Source organism: Denticeps clupeoides, chromosome 4 (genome assembly GCF_900700375.1).
Source record: "Denticeps clupeoides chromosome 4, fDenClu1.1, whole genome shotgun sequence".
NCBI lineage: Eukaryota > Metazoa > Chordata > Actinopteri > Clupeiformes > Denticipitidae > Denticeps > Denticeps clupeoides.
This window is the reverse complement of record NC_041710.1, coordinates 9978593-9999017: the sequence shown is the minus strand read 5'-3', so window position 1 is coordinate 9999017 and position 20425 is coordinate 9978593. Positions and strand designations below refer to the sequence as shown.

The window sequence follows — 20425 nt, the reverse complement described above, 5'->3', positions numbered from 1 at the left end:
GAGCCAGTCGAGAACCAGCTAAAACTCGGCCATGGTACAAGAAATTTTGTTACTTTACTCTCAGGACAATCAGTGCAGAATTTTACACTGAGTCCAAGGGAAGCGTGCATTGGTTACAGAGCCAGCACACGACACCAGTGGGACATCACCCCTGACCGTGGGTCAGAGGGCCAGTGTGAAGCGTCATCCCAGAGCATGTCCAGAGCAAACAGGATGGATGCAGGATTGTATTTTTAGTGTGACTCTAATCCTTCTGGACAAGAGGGGATTAATTACAGGAAAAAAATGCTGTGTATGGATGTTAAATAAAGTTAAATAAATACCATGTAACAGCGTTACAGTGGTAATAATTACTGCAGGGGTCTTTAGTTAGCTGTTTGTGTTTTAGAATGTCTTGCACACACCGGTTTGCTTTGTCACTGATGCCACTGTTGCCAAATGTGTGAAATCGGCTGCTCTCGTTCCCCAGCCAGTGCCTTGCTTTTCCTTTCCCTGTGCACTGGTACACATGACGAGAATTGGATAAGACAAAGATTCAGATGCAGCAGCAGGACAAGCCATGCGACTCCCAGCTTGCTGGGACAGGCAGGCTGCCTGCGTATTCAGAAACACATGAGGTGCAGGCAAAACTGAGGAGACGAGCCTGACAAGTGCAAACTTGCTAAATGCTTCCCTCTACCTTTTCTGAATGAAGCCGTTTCAAACCAACTCAGATGCAGCTGATTGTCAGTCTGCAGGATAATTAGGGTAAGATAAAAAAAAGCAAAAAAATTAGTAATATTCTTTAAAATCATTCACTGTCACCCCTGTCCTATGTGGGTAAGACACTCGCCTGTGAACCAGAAGACCCAGGTTCAAATCCCACTTACTACCATTGTGTCCCTGAGCAAGACACTTAACCTTAAGTTGCTCCAGGGAGACTGTCCCTGTAACTGCTGATTGTAAGTCACTCTGGATAAGGGCATCTGATAAATGCTGTAAATGTAAATGTAAATTGATGAGAAAGGTTTGATCTTTTTCATTTTTGATAAACTTTTGTCTTTGAGACCAGCCAACAAACTCTTTTCTCCAAAAGACTCTGATTTATTGTCGTTTATCTCATCTTCTCTACAGGCCATCCATCTAGAGAGGAAAGAATTTATAGGAGGTGTAAATTTACAATAAAAGTAATGCATACACCGACTTTCTGGGATTATGGGAATTTTCTCAATTTCATCAATGTTTTTAAAAGATGAACACTTTTGTCTCCCATACGGTTTGTGGACTGTTTTTTTATGCAGCACAGCTACAGTAAGGAAAAGACAATGCATTTTTAAAAGTGCTTTCAGCCCAGGCCTGTTTCTCAAAAGAATGTTTTTTTAAATTGACTGTATTCAAATGCATGGCCCACTGCTGAGTCTCCCGGACGCCTGAACCGCCCGTGATAAGCAGCTTAACAGACTCACCTTCCTGGCACGTAATAAGAAAATAATTATTTTTATCTGCTCAGTCACCCCATATTTTATTTCGATGTAAACAAAGAATTAATTTCACCCTGATGCCCTATGACTTGAAGTGTCCATAACCATGAGAACGCAAACCTAAGCCTCATGCATCATTTTTCATTTTAATTGGTTATGAGGGGGTTCATCAAATTGTGCTAAAAATGACAAAGTCAAACCTGCAGCATGAAATCAGAAGCCGAGCGAACATTGAGGGTGCTGTGCCAGTTCTGATGCACATCAAAGCCTTTATGTCAGTGCCCTCTAGTGTCTGTGAGAGTCACAAAGTTGGGGAAACGGGAAATGCTCTGCACTCCAATGTAATTTAATGATTTATTTCTTCCTGATAAAACAAGTGCTCCTAAAACGATGTGCTGCTTAACATTACTAGGAGCACTTCTTCCATTTACTTACAAATAAATAATGAACGAAATTTAGTTAATGAACAATAACAATGAGAGTCTGTGGTGCTTATTCATGAGGTTACAGGGTTACAGAGGGCAAAGGTCACATTATTAACAAATCTCAGTACCATGTTCCATATTTGAGACAGTTGTACCAGGTATGCGCTATCTTACAGGTATGCTTCATTCACAAGTTCATATGAGCTCTGCATTATGGATCTTGGGCGAAGATTCCAAAACAAATAATACTGAATTAGTATTGTTCAGATCCTTGATGTAGATTGGAGGCACTATTGGAATATTGTTTCATGTTTCCTGACATTATAAGAGTGCAGAGGGATATTCTGTTGACCTGGCAGTTCAAATTGGCACTCAGATCCTGGACAGGATATCCCATTTCCCTGTCCTTGGTCAGATCATTGAATGCTGGGTCATTTGCGTGCACACAGTCAGTAATGACCGGTGACAGCAGGGTTCTGTCCTGCACCACATGTTGTCACTGTTGTGTGAGGATGTATATACAATCACCCATTCTGAAATCCTCACAGGTTTTCAGTTTTACAATCTATAGATCATAGAGATCATAAAGATCTATAGATCTATAATATACTGTACGTCACTGTGCTGAATGACAAGACACTTACAAAGTGTTATTAATGATTTGATCATAATATAAGCCAAAGTAGGCCCAGACGTACAATTACCAACCCATCCCAAAATGCATTTCTTTTTCAGTGGGTGTTGAGCACATTGCACTTCACAAGCAAATTTCATGCAAACTAGTCTGTCTCTGGGGCTTAAACAAAAATTCTCTCCATCCCTACTCACCATCTATTATTACTCACTCCTAAAGTCCTACATCTCCACATGCTGTTCCCACGATGTCCCAGGAGGGCTGCCCACTGCTCAACAAGGGTGATGGGTTAAAAGCAGAGGACACATTTCATTGTGTGTGCCGTGTGCTGTGCTGCACTGTTTCACAATGACAATCTATTCACTTTCACTTTCGATTACCACTGCTGCAGCACTACATCTTTTGTTAATGTTAGTGTTGTTTCACTTTGCGGGTGCTCTCTGGGGTTTGCATGTGCATGTGGGTTCACCCCAGTTTGTCTGGTTTCTACCAGTGTCTTTAGTGGTATTTTGTGAACAGCTAAAAGAAGTTGTAAGTGGTATTTAAGTTGGACAACTAGGATTGTCCAACAAGCAGATGAGAAAAGGAGCCATCGTGTATTTAGCCTTAAGGTAACAAGGTAATTGAACTGTGTTGTTTTCTGAAATTTACATTGAATAAACAAGTAAAATCATTAGAATGATGGGTGGCACTATAAGATCTGCACCAGAACGTGACCACCATGCCAAACCCGCAAGTGAGGTTGTCCTCTCAAGTATAGAATCCTATGAACATTCATGGGATTAATCCTTTCATGAGTTTAATGGTGGCTGTGGTGAGGTTATATAAGATCATGCACAAGGTGGGAAATTAATCTTTGACTAAATGCATATTTTTTAGACTCCATGCAGATAAAGGGGCATTTGGGGGATGCTACAGAGAGACCTGGCATGGGCAGCTTAACAGTGTTTTTATGCAGGCTCATCAACTACAGAGGCAAATGACATCAGGCTTTTCTGCTTCTTTAAGGATAAGACCCTCTCCTGACCACACAGGACAAATCACATTCTGACAGGCGTGACTCATTTTCTGCTTTAAAATGTCACTGCAAGGCCACGAGTGTGACTAAGGTCCTGTAATGATGAGAATATAACTGCATTTTAGGATATTAAGATTATTTTTAAGAGGACATTTTGTGCTGGAAAAGGGGGGTACAAATTAGATTTAAACACAAATTCTCTGCATTCTTTGTCTGCATTCTTGGAACCATGAAAGCATGTTGTAAGTCGCTCTGGATAAGGGAGTTTGCCAAATGCCTTGAATATAAAGGAAATATAGCCTGTGTAATTTTGCTGACATATTGGGGAGCTGCATCCCTTCACACCAAATCTATTACACGTTTCCTTGTCAAACCTGTTCAACAAAGCTGCTGATAGAAAGAATGTGAATAAACGTGTGGCAGTGATACATGAGAGATTAAAACCACCCCATGTTTAGTAGATTTTTTTGTTCTTGAGTTTCATTCTTCGGCCTCTAAGGACTATGGAGTTCAAAATTAGGCACAGTACAGTTTCACCCAATCCAAAACGACTGAGCAGGGCAGTGAATATGGCCATTGCTCCACAATTTATCCAGACGCTGAGCATACGTTTGTTTACCTGACCTACGGTCACACGTTGGAGCAGTTAGCACAGATTCAGGTGTACAACGTTTCCCTCACCACCAGAATGGGAGACCTCATGCTGAGACCCCCTCAACTGGTACCGTCTCTGCTGAGTCTGCAGTCCCGTTTTGGCTCCGGCTCAGCACTGGCAGGACTGGCAGCACCCCTAAGCAGAAACGCTGGTCAGCAGACCCGAGGAATGTGCTCTGGACAGAACAGCCCCCCCGCACCGAGCCCGCGACACAAACAATACGGCTCAAAAGATTTGGCCTGTGATCCCTCATCAGCATTTCAGCAGACCACCGAAAACAATTAACTCTCATTGGCCAGCTTTTTTTTTTTTATAACAAGCTTTATTTAGCCTCAGTGCTGGGCCTGCCAACGCTGTCTACAGCTGGACTGTTAGTATTAAGAAGAGCAGGGGCCAATTCACAAGTGATTTACATTTCAGCAAATACCTCACTGACAAAAAAAAAAACAAATGCACAAAATCCTGCAGAAATATGTTGACTACAGCCAACGCAGAGGTTCTTCTTGGGAAACTTGCGGTAAAGATGTCTCTCACCATCAAAGTGCTACATGGGAACTGTCCACAGTGGCCCAGAGTAAATGAATTTCGAAAAGTGTTCAGAGAAACACGAGGAGGTATTTGGGCTCATTCCATGAATAAATACGCATTTATGGTAAGGGGAACTGGACGGAGAACGTCAGGCTGCCAGACGGCTGGCCAGAAGAAAAAAAAAGACATTTCTGGAATGTCGGTTTAAACCTTCCAGATTTTCGAGCCAGGGTGGTCGTGAGCCGTGAGCAGCTCGAAGCAGTCTGATATTGAAACCTTTCGTCCGTCCCACCGGACTACAGCTGCCATGCTGCCACAGAGCTCTTTTAATTATGCTCCAGATCAATATGGACTCTATCTCCTCGGTTCTCTTAAGTGGTGCTCATAAAAAAAACCACCCCATCAGCTTTCAGAACAGTGCAGTGGCATGAACAAGTCCTCAAGTGCACACTGCACACGCACAGTTTTCTTGGGACTAGACGCCCTGCATCACACAAATGTGGACACACGCACACTCCTGGCTTAGACGTCACTCTTTTGCACCCTGTTGGTAAAGTTTATCTCATCCTAAGATACACCTGGAGCGATATCCCAGAGCCTTGTACATTCATACTGTACAAACATCCCGTTAAACTGAAAACATAAGAGAAAATGGAGAGAGGGGATTTCCAGTTGCTCACCCAAAGTCCCTCTGCTGTCCTGCCACGAGCTTGTCACTCACTCCTGTACTGGTGTCACTAGAGGCACCTCAGGGGCTTTACTCTGTACCACCCTCTCTGTGCCCACAGCCTGTGTGTCTGTCCACCAGCTAACTGTGAGCGCTGAGCTCCAACAATGTCCCCTTCCTGTCACACACCACCCAGCTCTTCAATGACTTCGGCGCACACGCACACACACACAATGTTTATTTAACTCTGTGTGTGTGTCACAGAGAGAGGAGTACAGAAAACTCCCTAACTGTGTGAGAATGTGAAGTCGTTTAGTTTCTTGGAACTTACACAATTTCTGTGTGTGTGTGTGTGTGTGTGTGTGTGTGTGAGTGCAGCTGTAGGTGTGTGTTGAAAGGGGGATATCCTCTGCAGCACTCGTCTCTAACAAAGGTGTGGCGTCTTCTTCCTGAGTCTCCTACTCCACTCCACTCTGGACAAAGGAGCCCAGGCTGGAAACGGGTGAGTGACTTCATCCTCGCATTTCGCAACACACACATGCCCCTGACTCGTCCAGCGACCCACCCTGGCTGTGACCCCTGGTGAAAAACAGCACGACCAACGCCTCTGAGGAGGTGGATTGTGTTACACCTGCCTAACTGGAAAACAGAAATTGACACCATTTCCTGAGGAGATACTTCAGCTGGGAATCTAGTTAGATTTAAAATTTATTTCGATCCACAAATCACTGTTTTTATTTTAGATATGTCCAATGTAGCAAAACATCAAGCTATCCATTCTTCCAATGTTTTTGAGTTGAGTTGGTGACATTTCAAAAAATGAATTTTCTTCTCTTAGTTTTTCAGCACTAAAAATGACAACATGAAAAATCTGAGAAATCACATGTATATAAGTATTCACGGCCTTTGCTCAGTACTTGTTTGATGCACCTTTGGCAGCAATAACAGCCTTAAGTCTTTTTGTATATGATGCACATCTGTTGGCACATCTATCCTTGGCCAGTTTCACCTCTTTGCAGCACCTCTCAAGCTTCATCAGGTTGGATGGGAACCGTCAGTACACAGCCATTTTAAGATCTCTCCAGAGATGTTCAATCCGATTCAAGTCTAAGGTTTGGATAGGCCACTCAAGGACAGAGTTGTCCTGAAGCCACTCCTATTTTGGCTGTGTGCTTAGGGTCATTGTCCTGCTGAAAGATGAATCGTCGCCACCAGTTCAAGAGTGCTCTGGAGACGGTTTTCATCCATGATGTGTGTGTACATTTCTGCAGCCATCTTTTCCTCTATCCTGACTAGTCTCTCAGTTCCTGCACCTGAGAAACAACCCACAGCATGATGGTGCCACCACCATGCTTCGCTGTAGGGATATTGACCTGGTGATGAGCAGTGACTCCTGGCATTCACACCAAAGAGTTCAATCTTTGTCTATTCATAATTTTGTATGGTCTGAGAGTCCTTCAGGTGCTTTTTGGCAAACTCCAGGAGGGCTGCCATGGGCCTTGTTCTAAGGAATGGCTTCTGTCTGGTCCCTCTACCATATAATCCTGATTGGTGGATTGCTGCAGAGATTGTCCTTCTAGAAGGTTCTCCTCTGCCCGCAGAGGACCTCTGGAATGCTGACAGGGTGACCTTGGTCACCTCCCTGACTAAGGCCCTTCTCTCCTGATCACTACGTTTAGGTGGCCGACCAGCTCTAGATAGACTACTGCTGGTTTTTGAGTCACTGTGCTATGTGTTGATGAACTATCAACTGAACCATCAACCTGAGGTGTGGGCCTTTCCAAATCATGTCCAATCAACTGTTTTTTTCCATAGGTTAACTCCAAATAAGCTGCAGAAACATCTCAAGGATGATCAGGGGAAACAGGAGGCACCTGAGCTCAATTTTGAGCTTCATGCCAAAGGCTGTGAATACTTATGTACAGTACATGTGCAAAAATGTTTAAGTGATGCACTATGAATTCTTTGCACATGCACTGTATGTGCACATTCCTTTTAAAAATGGTTTTGGGCACTGCTGTGCTGCTGGAACTCTTGCTTCTGATGCTGCCCTTCCCCACTATTTCTGCATGAAACTGAAGGTAGGAGGAACAGGTTTCACTCTGTGAACTTGCAGACACCCACCATTTCCCTGCAAATCAGCACTTCACTAACCTTTATTCATGTTTTCTTAATGGGAAAACTTCAGTGTGTTTTCAGCTGCAGCTACAGGAAGCTGAATGTGAACATTGTGTGCCATGCATTCTTAAACATCAAGTGGAAGAGTATGAAAGTTTCATCTAAGCTGAAGTCCAGAACATGATTCTGACTTCAGCCCAGTATGAAGCCAGAGCCTAAGGATCCTCTTTTCCGAAATTGTATTACCTTGTCTTCATTTGCATGCTATCCTGATGCCCTTTTTTGTTCTCCTAACCAAAGAGCTGTTCAAGAAGCGGCAGTCTATTACAGACAATGCGAATAACAGTTTACTTGAGCATCTGAAGCATGTGAGATTCATGGACAGATGATAAAAACATGGCCAGGTTGAATTTGAAAATAAGTTTATCTAACGTGAGACAATGCAATTCTGGCAACAACCAATAGGAACCAAAGGGATGGTACTTTGCTCAGTGGCACCTCAGTGGCATCTTGGCGGCTCGGGATTCATACCTTTGGATTGCAGGTCCGCATCCTTACCCGCTAGGCCACCACTGCCCCATTAAACAAGCCCTTCAAGCCGAAACTTAATGGACAATGCTGTCAACACACTCTTCTAATATGCTGTGTACCACACAAACACACTCATGAACTCACAAACACACTCATGAACTTTTACATTTTTTATGCTTTCGCCAAAGATATGACCAGGCACTCTGGCCATGGAAGACATTTAGTATTTAGCATGTGATAGTGAAACACGCTCACGGCCCTCTTACGGGAATCACTGGCATTTAATATCAGGCAAACCTTTCAGCGCACATAAGCAACAGAGACATTACAGATCCGGCCCCATCCTGCCTGTTTCTCTAGCAGAGAGGAGACTATGTCTTTAATGACGTGCTCATTTTTAATAAACCACAATGACCTTTACATTCAGTTTTCAATAACACTGGAAAATTTTTAATATTACATAAGCTTCGCTACTGCTTCAAGGAGAGCTGCTCACAAATCTTTGGTAAACTCCCTTTCTTAGAGCCTTGGGTCACTGAGTGAATGTGTGAGTCTTTGTTTTAGTCCTTCTACGAGCCACATGGACTATATTTAGCACTTGACTCCTGGGCTTAGTGTTATACATGTTTCCCATAAACTGTTCCTCGTGTTTCCAACTGTACATCCTGAGGTGACACAGAGCTTTTCAATAACCTGATATCCTCCTCTGAACTTGGATTACAGGCCTACGTTTTTGAACTCAATCTCAGACACAACTTTGAAGCGCAAAGCTGCGTATATTGACCGGATCACAGGAGGCCAGCGGTTGTACTGACATGAAATGAAGTGCCTGCCAAAAGGATGTGACACCTTGGGTCTCGCGCGTGACAGGCCAGACGAACAGTGCACAGCGCAGGGGAGGCACAGATGTAAGGAGGAGGCGCGGAGGGCTCTCCCGGGTTGACAAAGCCGAGCTGATTGATCTAGTTCACTCGTGCCCTGGAGCGGGATGGCTGCTCGGCTGCGCAGCAACGGTTCACTACACAGCGAATGAGCGAGGGAGCGCGCTCCGATTCCGCAGATAGGTGTAGCCCGACCCAGGAAAATTGTACTGTGGTTGCAAGGCAGATTTCTCATTCACTTTGCTCTTCTTGTGTTTCACTCTTATGAAAAGGGTCATTCCTGACATGCCAAGCTGCTAAATTTGCATGGACGCCATTGGGTGTTGATCATTCAGTATAGATGTGCACACGAATACCAGCTCCAGCATTCAATGACATAGGTGACTGTTCTATCACTTAAGTAGGATTTTTTATGGAGCACTACTTTCCTAAAACACTTTACTTCAACATCACTACAAAGTCAAATGCCTTACTTTTAACTTCATCGAATCATAGCATATAATAAATTAAACTCTTATTGGACGTTATTTGGGAAATACAGAAATTATGGCATGTTTATGCTAGTGATTATAACACTACTTGTAAAAGTACTTCCAATTACTTCCACTAACCATAGTAAGTTCTCTTTAATGGAGATCACATTGTTGCACTTTTTACATTTACAGCATTTATCAGATGCCCTTATCCAGAGCGACTTACAATCAGTATTTACAGGGACAGCCCCCCTGGAGCAACTCAGGGTTAAGTGTCTTGCTCAGAGACACAATGGTAGTAAGTGGGATTCGAACCCGGGTCTTCTGGTTCATAGGCGAGTGGTTCACTAGGCTACTACCACTTGTGATCATTGTGACAGAAGACTGTCTGTGCCAAGAGTGACATTAGCAACTTTGGTTCTAAAGTGAGTAGATTCAGCAAAATTCAGTGGTAGTGGCCACTGAATACTGGCTACATACTCACCTACGAAGCAGAAGACCACAAAGTCACAGGTTCAAACCCCACTTACTACCATTGTGCCCCTGAGCAAGACACTTAACCCTGAGTTGCTCGGGGGGGACCGTCCCTGTAAATGTAACTGTCCCTGAAAATCATTGTAAATGTTGTAAATGTAAATAAGAAAATCACTGCACTTTTACTATTTATACTTTTGAAGTATCAAGTACATTTGAATGCAAATTTGAAGAGCTTCTGCTTTTACCAGATTAGTATTTTACCTTCATTGTGTTAGTCACCGTTATATTAATTTTACTTCTCATAATACATTGCATCACACGGAGCACAGAGCATCACAAAATGGATGAAAATGGCAGCAGTGACAGAGGGCCACATATAGAGACGTTTAGGAGAATGGACAGATCTCTTCAGGAAGGGGACAGTTGAGGAAATCATGTGGCTGTCTAGGTTTTGATCTGATGCTGCTGCCTGGTTTGTTGCCTTTGGAGGCATTTGGACCTGACCTTGCCATGCTGTACAATGTGAACTTTCATTTGACAGCCTCCGTTAAAACATCCACATGGCTTTAGAGATAGCGTAGATGGGAGAAGCATAGAATTTGTTTTACAGTGCTGATAATAATTTGGTGTGTATTCTAAGTTTTGCAAGCACATACCACACACTGACTCAAAATAACCATGTTTATATAGTTTATGTAACTATCTTAGCCACCCCTTTAATTACAATTACTAAACATATATATTACTAAACAAAACATGTTCCACTGATCAATGAATTCAATGTATTAGTGTAAATAGTCCAAAGTAGATTAAATATGAGTTATTATGTAATAACTGTAATAAGTGATCCTCTTTATTTATGCCATAGTTAAGCAGGGGTTTGGGCAAGCTCAATGACAAAACCTCCCTATTCCCTAGTGTTTTACAAGCAACTGTTGTATAAAATATTACTCATTGGAATTAGTTTGATTTTTTCGCCGTAGCCCTTCAATACCAAACAAAGTTTCAGTGTGAAATGAACAGACATGTCACCAGTGATGTAATGACGTGATTCTGCAATGGTCGGGCCTACTCTTGCTGGTTTTCTGTGGATTCATCCCTGAAAATAAATCATGTATTTGTGAATTGGTGATTGGCACAATGCTAAAGGGGTTTGCTGTTCTGTCCAGGGATTTTTTTTCTGGTGGAAAGAAGTGAGGAATGTGTTAATGTGCCTCCTTGGCCTCCAGCAAAAGGTTTTTCACACGTTTCACAGCATACACTGTGAAGTCATAGCCACGGGCCATTTCACATCAATACTACACACACTCTGGTCTGGCGTAATGGGGGGAAATCACAGCAAAATCTTTACCCATTACAAAGCGTTCCTGACTGGTGACTGTAATTTCCACCTTTTTTCCAACAACCAGCAGGCAGGAGAACAATGCAGCCTTCCTCTACTCATTCGACCAGTATGCGGGAGATCCATCGCAAAAGCCTACAAAGAGTGGGGTGTTTATTTGAAACCAATCGTTGAGTCCTTGCTGCTGTTTTCAGGGCCACCGCCGATCCCTCAGCCAGTAATATGGAATCTGTAGCAGATGATTGTTGTCAGGCTGGGCTGCCTGGGAGCTGGACAAACAGGACAGGGGAGCCAAAGTGGAGACAGCACCCACAGATGGAGCTGACCTTTACCTCCTCTGCCCGAACAAGCACACCTGTCCATCTACACCTCCCCATTTGTCTAAACCTCCTCCTCTTTCACACTCCCTCAGGCAGCTAAGTGTGTTTTCTATGGATGATTTCTCCTCTGAGGACACCAAACAACATTGCAAAGTCAGACATTATTGTTATGAGCCTGGTCATCTCATTACCTCAGACCAACTGGACTTGAGTTATGATCCATTTATTTCAGTGGGATTGGTTTCATCTACTGGCTGTGAAGAAGATCAGGTGCTTATATATTGAGAAACACTGATGCAGCTCAGACTTATATTCTTGTTTCCTTTCTCCTGTCATCTGAGAAGGTTTATTGTGCGTGCTTGTGCAAGGAAGCGAGTTAAGGATCTTAAAAAGTACCGCTGCACACTGCACATATTGCTAGCGATTCGGTCTCTGGTTTTCATCAAGTGGCCATGTGTCTGCAGTTACCTGTAAAAGGCATTGCCTTCATTTTAGGCAATGATTTGGCAGCACCTCAGTCTAGATGAGAAAGCTGAATCACTATGCGGGGGTGACTAACAGCACCTTCCCAGAAACGAGACTGACAAGACAGTCTTCCCAGAGACAGGCGGGACTCAGAGCTAGTGTGGTTAGCCAAGAGAAGATGAAAGTTCAGAGGGAGATGTGGCTACAGCAGCTTTTGTTTTAACCCCCATGTCTAGACCTGTCAATCTCGTAAGAGGACACATGAAACTGCAACCAGAAAATTGAGGCCACAAAAACTCAGCTCAGCACATTTCAGAGTCACATTTTGCATTACAAATAATCTAAGGCACCTCTATATACTTCGCATATCCGATATGATCTGTAGGGCTGAGCCATGCACACTTGGTGTGTTGGTTATGAATATAGAGGGAACATAGATGATTAAGCATTTACCATAAAATGACAATTGCGATTTGATTGCTTGCTTGTTTGTTCATGTGATGTGGAAATAAAATCACTATCTGCATCAGATACGGTGTGGTGTTCACAGCTTTCATTTGTCAGTGCCTGACAAATACCTGAAAGAGTATCAAAATCAAGACAAATTCAAGAAAAACCTAAATTTGACTGAAAGCAGCACAATGAAGTTGAAGTTGAGCTTGATTGTCATTTTAGCTCCATACATGTTAGACAGTTTCTCTGGAACCTGGTGCTAACATTTAAACAAGGTTACAGACCAACAAGCGCATGTGTGTGACACAGACACACTGGGCTACATGAAGTGCAAAAACATGGGACACAGGTAGTGAGGCCAGGGAAGTCAGAAAACTGCTATTTTTTTTCTGGCTATGAGAAATTATTGGAGATATAGCAGATATATAACCTGGATTGAAACAAAAGCAAAGAAACAAACCAGCACAACAAAACCACATTCTAACAAATGTTGGGAATGTTGGGAGTTGGGAATGGAATTTGGTTACATGCATTCAAAAACAACATATTCTATTTATAAAAAAGCAACTTGCTTGAAATTACTTATTTAAGATACAAAATTGAATCTGTCTGTCAGGATTGACTGCAGCTGGTCTCAACACCGGTGGCCAATCCTGACGGTGCATATAGACCGCAGAATTCCGCCCCTTCCAAAGGGACGACATTTTAGTGGACCTTAGTGCACGTATGTAAGGTTGTGTATTTTTGAGTTCTGGCAATCGCCACACGCCTGCGGGCTCGTTTGAGTTCTCCTCTTTTATTTCCCGTTCTTGGCCACCGCGCCTTTGTTTATTTGTGTTTATTGATTGTTTATTAATAAAACCCGTTCCCAGTATGTCAGACCTCTGCGCTTCCTTCCCCCATAAGTCCGTAGACGTGACACTGTCTAACACGTTCCAGTGCAGATTTGGATGACTGTCAAAAAAAAATACATTATAAATATAAATGTTGATGCCAGCATATATGTCAATGTGTGCATTCCGCCATCACTACTTTTCTTGGCAAACCTTGCAAATGAAGAGACTGAAAAGCACATCACTGCAGTTCAGCATCACGAGGACAGGGAAATTACTGAAACCCGTGCCTGGGGCACTGGTGGCCTAGCGGTTAAGGGAGCGGCCCCGTAATCTGAAGGTTGCAGGTTATGAAGGTTGCCGCCAAGGTGCCACCAAGGTGCCACTGAGCAAAGCACCGTCCCCACAAACTGCTCCCCGGGCCCCTGTCATGATGGTTAAAAGCAGAGGACACTTTTCATTGTGTCACCGTGTGCTGTGCTGCAGTGTTTCACATTTACATTTACGGCATTTATCAGACGCCCTTATCCAGAGCGACTTACAATCAGTAGTTACAGGGACAGTCCCCCCCTGGAGCAACTTAGGGTTAAGTGTCTTGCTCAGGGACACAATGGTAGTAAGTGAGATGTGAACCTGGGTCTTCTGGTTCATAGGCGAGTGTGTTACCTACTAGGCTACTACCACCACAATGACAATCACTTCACTTTCGTAAATAAAATTAACTTAAAATCATAATCTACACACTGGCCGATATATAACCCTGATTTTCATAGACATCACTTGACTATCTCAGGTGAATGGTACTTTGATGAGCATGTGATGAGAGGGGGCAGGCGTGCAGAGTTCTGGGTCCCCAGGGGCATGAGGAGGAGTTGTAGACATGATTGGGGAGTGAACTGGAGGTTTTCCCGCTGTTTGCTTTGCAGACCAGCAGTTCCTGGGAGTTAAAGAAAAAGGGGATTATCTCCTAATTATGTTTGTCTGAAATAGAAAGAGCTAATGGGCAACTGACCCCTGACCCCTTACCGCTGCATGCCTCAACGCTGTCAAACAGACTTCCCCCGAAAATCGGTTCCAGCAAGGAATCCAGTGTTGGGTGAGTGCATGTGGGCATTTGTGTTCAGCAGAGAGCACGTTAAGGTAAGGGAGCTGAGAAAAATATTGAGGAAGGCGGCTCAGGAATGCAGCGGGAGGAACTCTGGGATGTGGGATTGGTCCGGAACGATTTTACACTCTGGATGAAACCACGCAGCTGTCGGACCAAATCATTTCCCGTGGATTATGCTGGAGTAGTGACACAAGGAGATTGGAGTAATTGCTGAATTACATGGACACTCTGGGGAGCAAAGCTATGGACATTATGCAACTCAGTGAGAGAACCAGACCGAACTCTGTTCAGCCGCACGGCAGCGCTTTAATGATATTTGTACGTAACGAGACAAGCAGCTCGTTGTATTTGCGTGCTGCGTTACTGATGCCACAACCGTGGATCCCGTTCCATCTCGGTCGACATTGTTCTCCCCGGTGATGAGCGTGCGCGCACAGCGCTCTCACCCGATTTTCACTCACGTGATTACACTCGCAGGGCTTCATACGCACACGATCCCCACAACTCTGATTAAAAGTGTTACTCAGTTGCTCATTATCTTGTGTGAGGGCCGAGATTTTCGTGTCACACTCATTAACGAGTCTTTGGGGTCCCAGGAAAGTGCACGAAATGTTCCTCGGTGTAAATCTCCCACTGAATTGGGATTACGTGCCAGTTGCATGAGTGTAGCTTTGTAATATATAGTTTTTTATGCATGCACACTCACACACTGACACACACGCAAAGAGATTAGTTCAATCTTTATCAGAACCTCCAAGATCCAGGTACTGCAGATTTCTCCTGTCTTCCGCTACCAGTGAGTCAAGTTTAAAACCTCTGTGGCCAACCAGAATGCATAACTAACTAGGAGAACTGACTTCAAGAACTGGATTTGGACATGTAACATGCATGATATATACGATATATCAAATACTTTGGACCCTTCCTGCCAGTTTTGACTCCATGTTTGCACTCCGTGTTTGTATCTATATTATATAAATATGTAACTACCTTTCTGTATAGGATATCTGATTTAAAAATAATAGAAAATAATAGTCCTCACTATTCTATTCATTAGGTTTTCAATAAGATTTAAGAACAAGAACAAACACACACCTAAAGAAACAAGTCACAGATTCCCATTCACTGATGTGTTTCTCTAGAAGGCTATGAAGTGTTCAGTCAATATAGACGAAAAAAGACAACCCGATTCAGTGTTCCAGAAGACTTGTCTGGAGAGGGGGGGGTGTAATAGAGGCCATTTCCCACAGTAACTGAGCAGGGAACAGCAATCATAGCAACAATCGTCTCCAGCCCACAGTTCGCTGACATCAACATTCACCGCAGACATCTGATTCAGTCAAACTGTGTTTTTTTCCATATTACACATGTGACTAATGATTTTTGCAGCATTATTTGTCAAGTTTGAAATAAACCCGAGATGGCACAGCCAGATAAGCAGGGGCATATGCTCAAACTGCAGGGGAAAATGGGGCATCAAAGGGCCAAAAACGAGCCTGAAACCCAGATAATGGGCCGCGGTCCCCTGCCAAAAACTGCAATCTGCTCAGAGAGTGTCAGTTAAGCGCTAGAGATGCCATCATTACACACGTCATTCACACATTGCTATACAGGGTGAAGTAAATTCTCCCTCTGAAACAGTCACTTCTCTACACGAGGTGCAGTAATTAATTATATTGGGATCTTTGATTCCGAGCCCCTGTGATTGTATGTAATATGGGGCATAGAGTGGATAATATACCATTTCCCACCTACAATGTGACCAATCTCAGAGCACAAAATCAGTTTTTTCAGATTTTTAAAAACTGAATTGTACAGATTGTAGAAAAATTTGCTAGTGTTAGCTATGTACATTTTTGTAAAAGAAATGCCCTAAACTGCAGAATCTCATAGGTATTTAGCAGTGACAACATACATTAATAAAAACTGGGCGCTTCAGCACCTATTCAAAACAATTTGTCATTTGTCCTGCGTCCTGTCTTTCCCCTCATGCTCCTCGTTCAGCAGACATCACTCTTATAGTGAAACCACTATATAGTTAACTGATAACTATTAACACTATATAGTTAATGATAACTATTTGTTGCTATAAAAATAAGTGGTGAAAAAATGCCTGACAGCCAAGACAGCCTGCACGATTGACATTATCGGGCAAAATAGAAAGAAAGCCTAGTGTGAATGTGATTATGTTTCTTGTCCACACAGGAAAGAAAAATATTTTAATTCAGAATTTCAGAATTCACTGAATGTTTTACTCCTTGGTCACAGTGAAGACGGGGATGATAACAATGTTATCCCCAAGATGTCAAATGTAGTGAAACTGAAGAGTAAAATGTCCTGAGCCTTCTTTTGTAAGCCGCCAGCTGAGGTGCAGATGCAGTCACAGGAAAAGGATCATGGGAGAAGGCTGTGCTGGAGGTGTGGGATGTATCTGGGCCACTCTCGGGTTTAGAGAGCTTTTGAGGGAAATTCCTCTTCTTGTTCTTCGTTTTCTCTCTCCAGTGAACACGGAGCCTCCCAGGCGATGGGCTCAACTGAACATCAGCCGGGCTCATCCAGCCAGCGGAAATGTCATGTGTATCTGTGATGGGCTGTGAGGACTGGTGATGTCTTTTGGGGAAATGAGAAAAATAACACCTTTTTCTCTGCATGTGTGTGTGTGTGCTTGAACTTGCAGAAACTTGTGCTTCAGCAGTAAAGTGACTTTGTGACAGCTGTGACACTGCGTATGGCCTTGGGCCTGGCTGGGGGTGTACAGAAAAGCCTGCGATTCAGGTTATCCAGAACCTTCACAAGTACAGGGGAGGTGCTGTACATATTTTCAGTCTAACATTTAATACCTACTCAGTTGGCTATAAGTTTAAAAGCTTGGTGGGCTAAAAAAGAATTGTGTCCCTCTGCATGACATTGATGATTTGAATTTGTCACTGTAATAGCAGTCTGTGCACCACCTGGTGGCATTACTGCTGCAGGAACGCGCAGACACTTCAGAGCTGATGTGCACGGTGCTCGGTGGGCTAGGTGGGCATAACGGCTGCAACCTGAGTTATGGCAATTGAGTCGAACAAAGGCCCTTGGTGTGCGTACGGGACTAAGTCAAACCTGGGGTCAGTGGAGAAGATTTGCTGCAGGCTTCTAGACGGACTTCCTCTACTGGAGCACTTTGCAGGGCGGTAAATCAGCTGTTGCCTCACCCACTAATGTAATGACCTCGCTCAAGGTCCCGCAGCAGGCGCCCATTCGCTGTACTTAACACAGGTGGCTCTCTGGGGACCCAGCTGTGTGTCTTTGCTGAGTAATCACATGGTTTTGTATTATAACACGGGATTCTTCAAAACCGACTTCAGATGCACATATTGATGGTGATGTTGTAAGCTGTCTGGATAATAATATTTTTCTTTTCAGTTGATTACAAAGCTTCTACGGCTCTTCAGAATGAGTCATTTCAATGTTCTATCTTTCGTTGTTGGTCCCTCTTTTTTAAATTATTATTGTTATCATGATCCTTTTTGTGTTCTTTGTACATACTGTGTTATATGATGGCATGTGGTGACAAACTTATGTTGATTTTTTTATGGTGCAGTAAAGGGGTATTACAATTCTTTCTTTCTTAAAGCTTACCGTCTTTACGTAAATGCTTAGTCCAACGCTGGAGCCCAACCTGAGCACAGGGCAGGGCACCAACCCACCACATGGCGTGCACACACACCCACTGAGTCACCAATTCATCTATTCTGCATGAATTTGGATGGTGAGAGGAAACCGGAGAACCTGGCAGGAACCGGCACTAACATGGGGAGAGCATGCAAACTCAGAGCCAGGATTCAAACTCTCAACCTTGAATGCTAGGCCGCTAATCGCCGCGCCACTGTGTGGTTTGAACAAATGATGGTGTTATGATGGTGTGCAGTGATGGATGAAGGCAGAGTGCACTTCATCACAGTATTTCTTCAGTATTTATTATTATGATATTTTTCCTATGTGTATACTGTGTTAAGTGGGGATTGTATGTGGTATGCGTTGTAATAAAAAAAATAATAATTTACTGAAGGGCATACCTTTACTGAAGGCATGAGTGTGTGGTGTATTAAGGTGTGTATCGGGAGGTCTGGCAGGACTAGTGTAGTCTGTGCCACTTTTTGCTGTCATATGCTCAGCCATCTTATCAACTACAAGGGCAAGAATTATGGAGTTAGCCACTGAGGACAAGACGTACTGAAGCTGGTCGGATTTTGGTGAGGAGGCGTATGCACAGTGTATTTAAAAGACGAAGTATTCGCATACACATTACATAACAAAATTCATAGACGACCACTGGTAAAATATAATGAAAGAATGTATGAAGGCAATGACAAGTCATGGCAGCTCTCACCTACACATCATGCAAAACCTGATGCCACAGAGGATGTAACATGCTAGAGGAGGGAGTTTGAGGATTACGTTGAATATTAATGTTGCGATGAACGTTATGCAGCAATGTTTAGGTGGACTTTGATGTTGATGTAGTGGAAGGACTACTGAGGATGCCTGTCTGCAACAGCTGCTGTGCTGCTCCATACTGAGATACACTGTGTGTGTATGTGTATGTGACCAAATTGGTTACTGGTCCCTTCTACAAAATAAGGATCTATTTTTATATCTATCTTTTGTTTTTTGTATGTAATTTCTATGTAAAATAAAAATTACATTTATGTAAATAAAAAATAGGAGCAGGGTTAAATTTAGTTGTTAAAAAGAGAAGATGCTGATAACACCTTTATGACACAGATGTTCTAATTTATGATTCAGATGGACAGTTTAATCTAACTTCTGACAAAGACAAAATCAAATATGTGTGTGTGTGTGTTTGTGTAGGTGCACTTTACTGACTGTGTAGGAATGTGAGAAACTGAGTGTGATCATCATAAACATGTATGAGAGGATTCTCAAAGGATTCAAAACACACTAACACACACACAAACACACACGCACACACACACACACTGACAAACTGGGCAAAACAGTGTATTAGAAAGCTTGTGTTGAAAAATGAGCTGGTTCCTTTACCTGAGGACAGATGTGAGCCCCTCTTCACCGCGTCCCCCTGGACACTGGACTGCTGCTGCTGCTGCTGGGGGGTTCGGGGTCTCACTAGGTTCCCCTCACTGCCTGCCCTCATCAGCCTCTCCCCCACACTCAGCATGTGCGAGCGGCTGCCCAGGGGCTCCTTATAACCAGGCGACTGCTTGGAGGGCCTGGCCAAACGAGATGGTTTGGACATCCTGCCCGTTTTTTTCCAGGGGAGGCTTCCTGAGAGGTACTCCAGCGTTCCTGCCAACTGAGTTCTGCTCCTCTGGTACTGGTACCACCCAGGCTGGGGAGGAGTTACAGGTGAAGGGAATGTTTGAAGTTAAACTCCACACCTTAAAATGAGATTCTGGACTCCTCTGCGGACGATGGCACCCATGCTTGGGACCATGTCTCCTTCAGAACTCATCAGGATGTTCCTCTGACATTCCAGTATCCAGGAGCTGCTGTGACTTCAGGATGGAAACTTGGCAGCTGAAAGGCTTCAAGGCTGTTTCCTCTTCCTCTGTTCGTGTCCCACGTGTGTCATGTGACCGCTCCCTGTCACCGCACTCCACGCCCGTTCTATTCCAAACTCAGTACATCTCCCACACTGCTGTCCAGTTCACGGTGTGCTCTCTCTCTCTCTCTCTCTCTCTCTCACTCTCTCACTCTCTCACACAGCCACGCCCCCTAGCTCATCCACAAATCACTATACAAGGTCCCAGGCACGGAAAGCACCGACCCCTAATCTGCAGGATGACAGCGGCAGCGTAATTCGGAGCGAGGCAGGAGAGATGAGCGCTGCCTCACAGCTGCCTAGCTACTGCAGCGCACGCAGACCAGGGGCTGCAGCTAAGCCTCTCAGGGGGGTGGGGGGGTGGGGTGGGGAGAGGCGGTGGGTTTCAGTCATACAGCATCGTGCGGTCACTCTCGCACAGACTTCATATACTGTGTATGTACAATACGCAAAATGCAAAAAAAAAAAGTC

General features: G+C 43.8%; 1 protein-coding gene across 1 annotated transcript in view; it reads right to left on the bottom strand.

The window, feature by feature from the left end:
- LOC114787786 (sickle tail protein-like) overlaps positions 1 to 20051 on the bottom strand; it is a 53920-nt gene extending 33869 nt beyond the window's left edge. Inside the window, 1 exon segment of the mRNA XM_028975645.1 lies at positions 19435 to 20051. Within this exon segment, the coding sequence (XP_028831478.1) occupies positions 19435 to 19648 (214 nt within the window). The 5' untranslated portion in view covers positions 19649 to 20051.
- Positions 20052 to 20425: the final 374 nt, after the last annotated feature.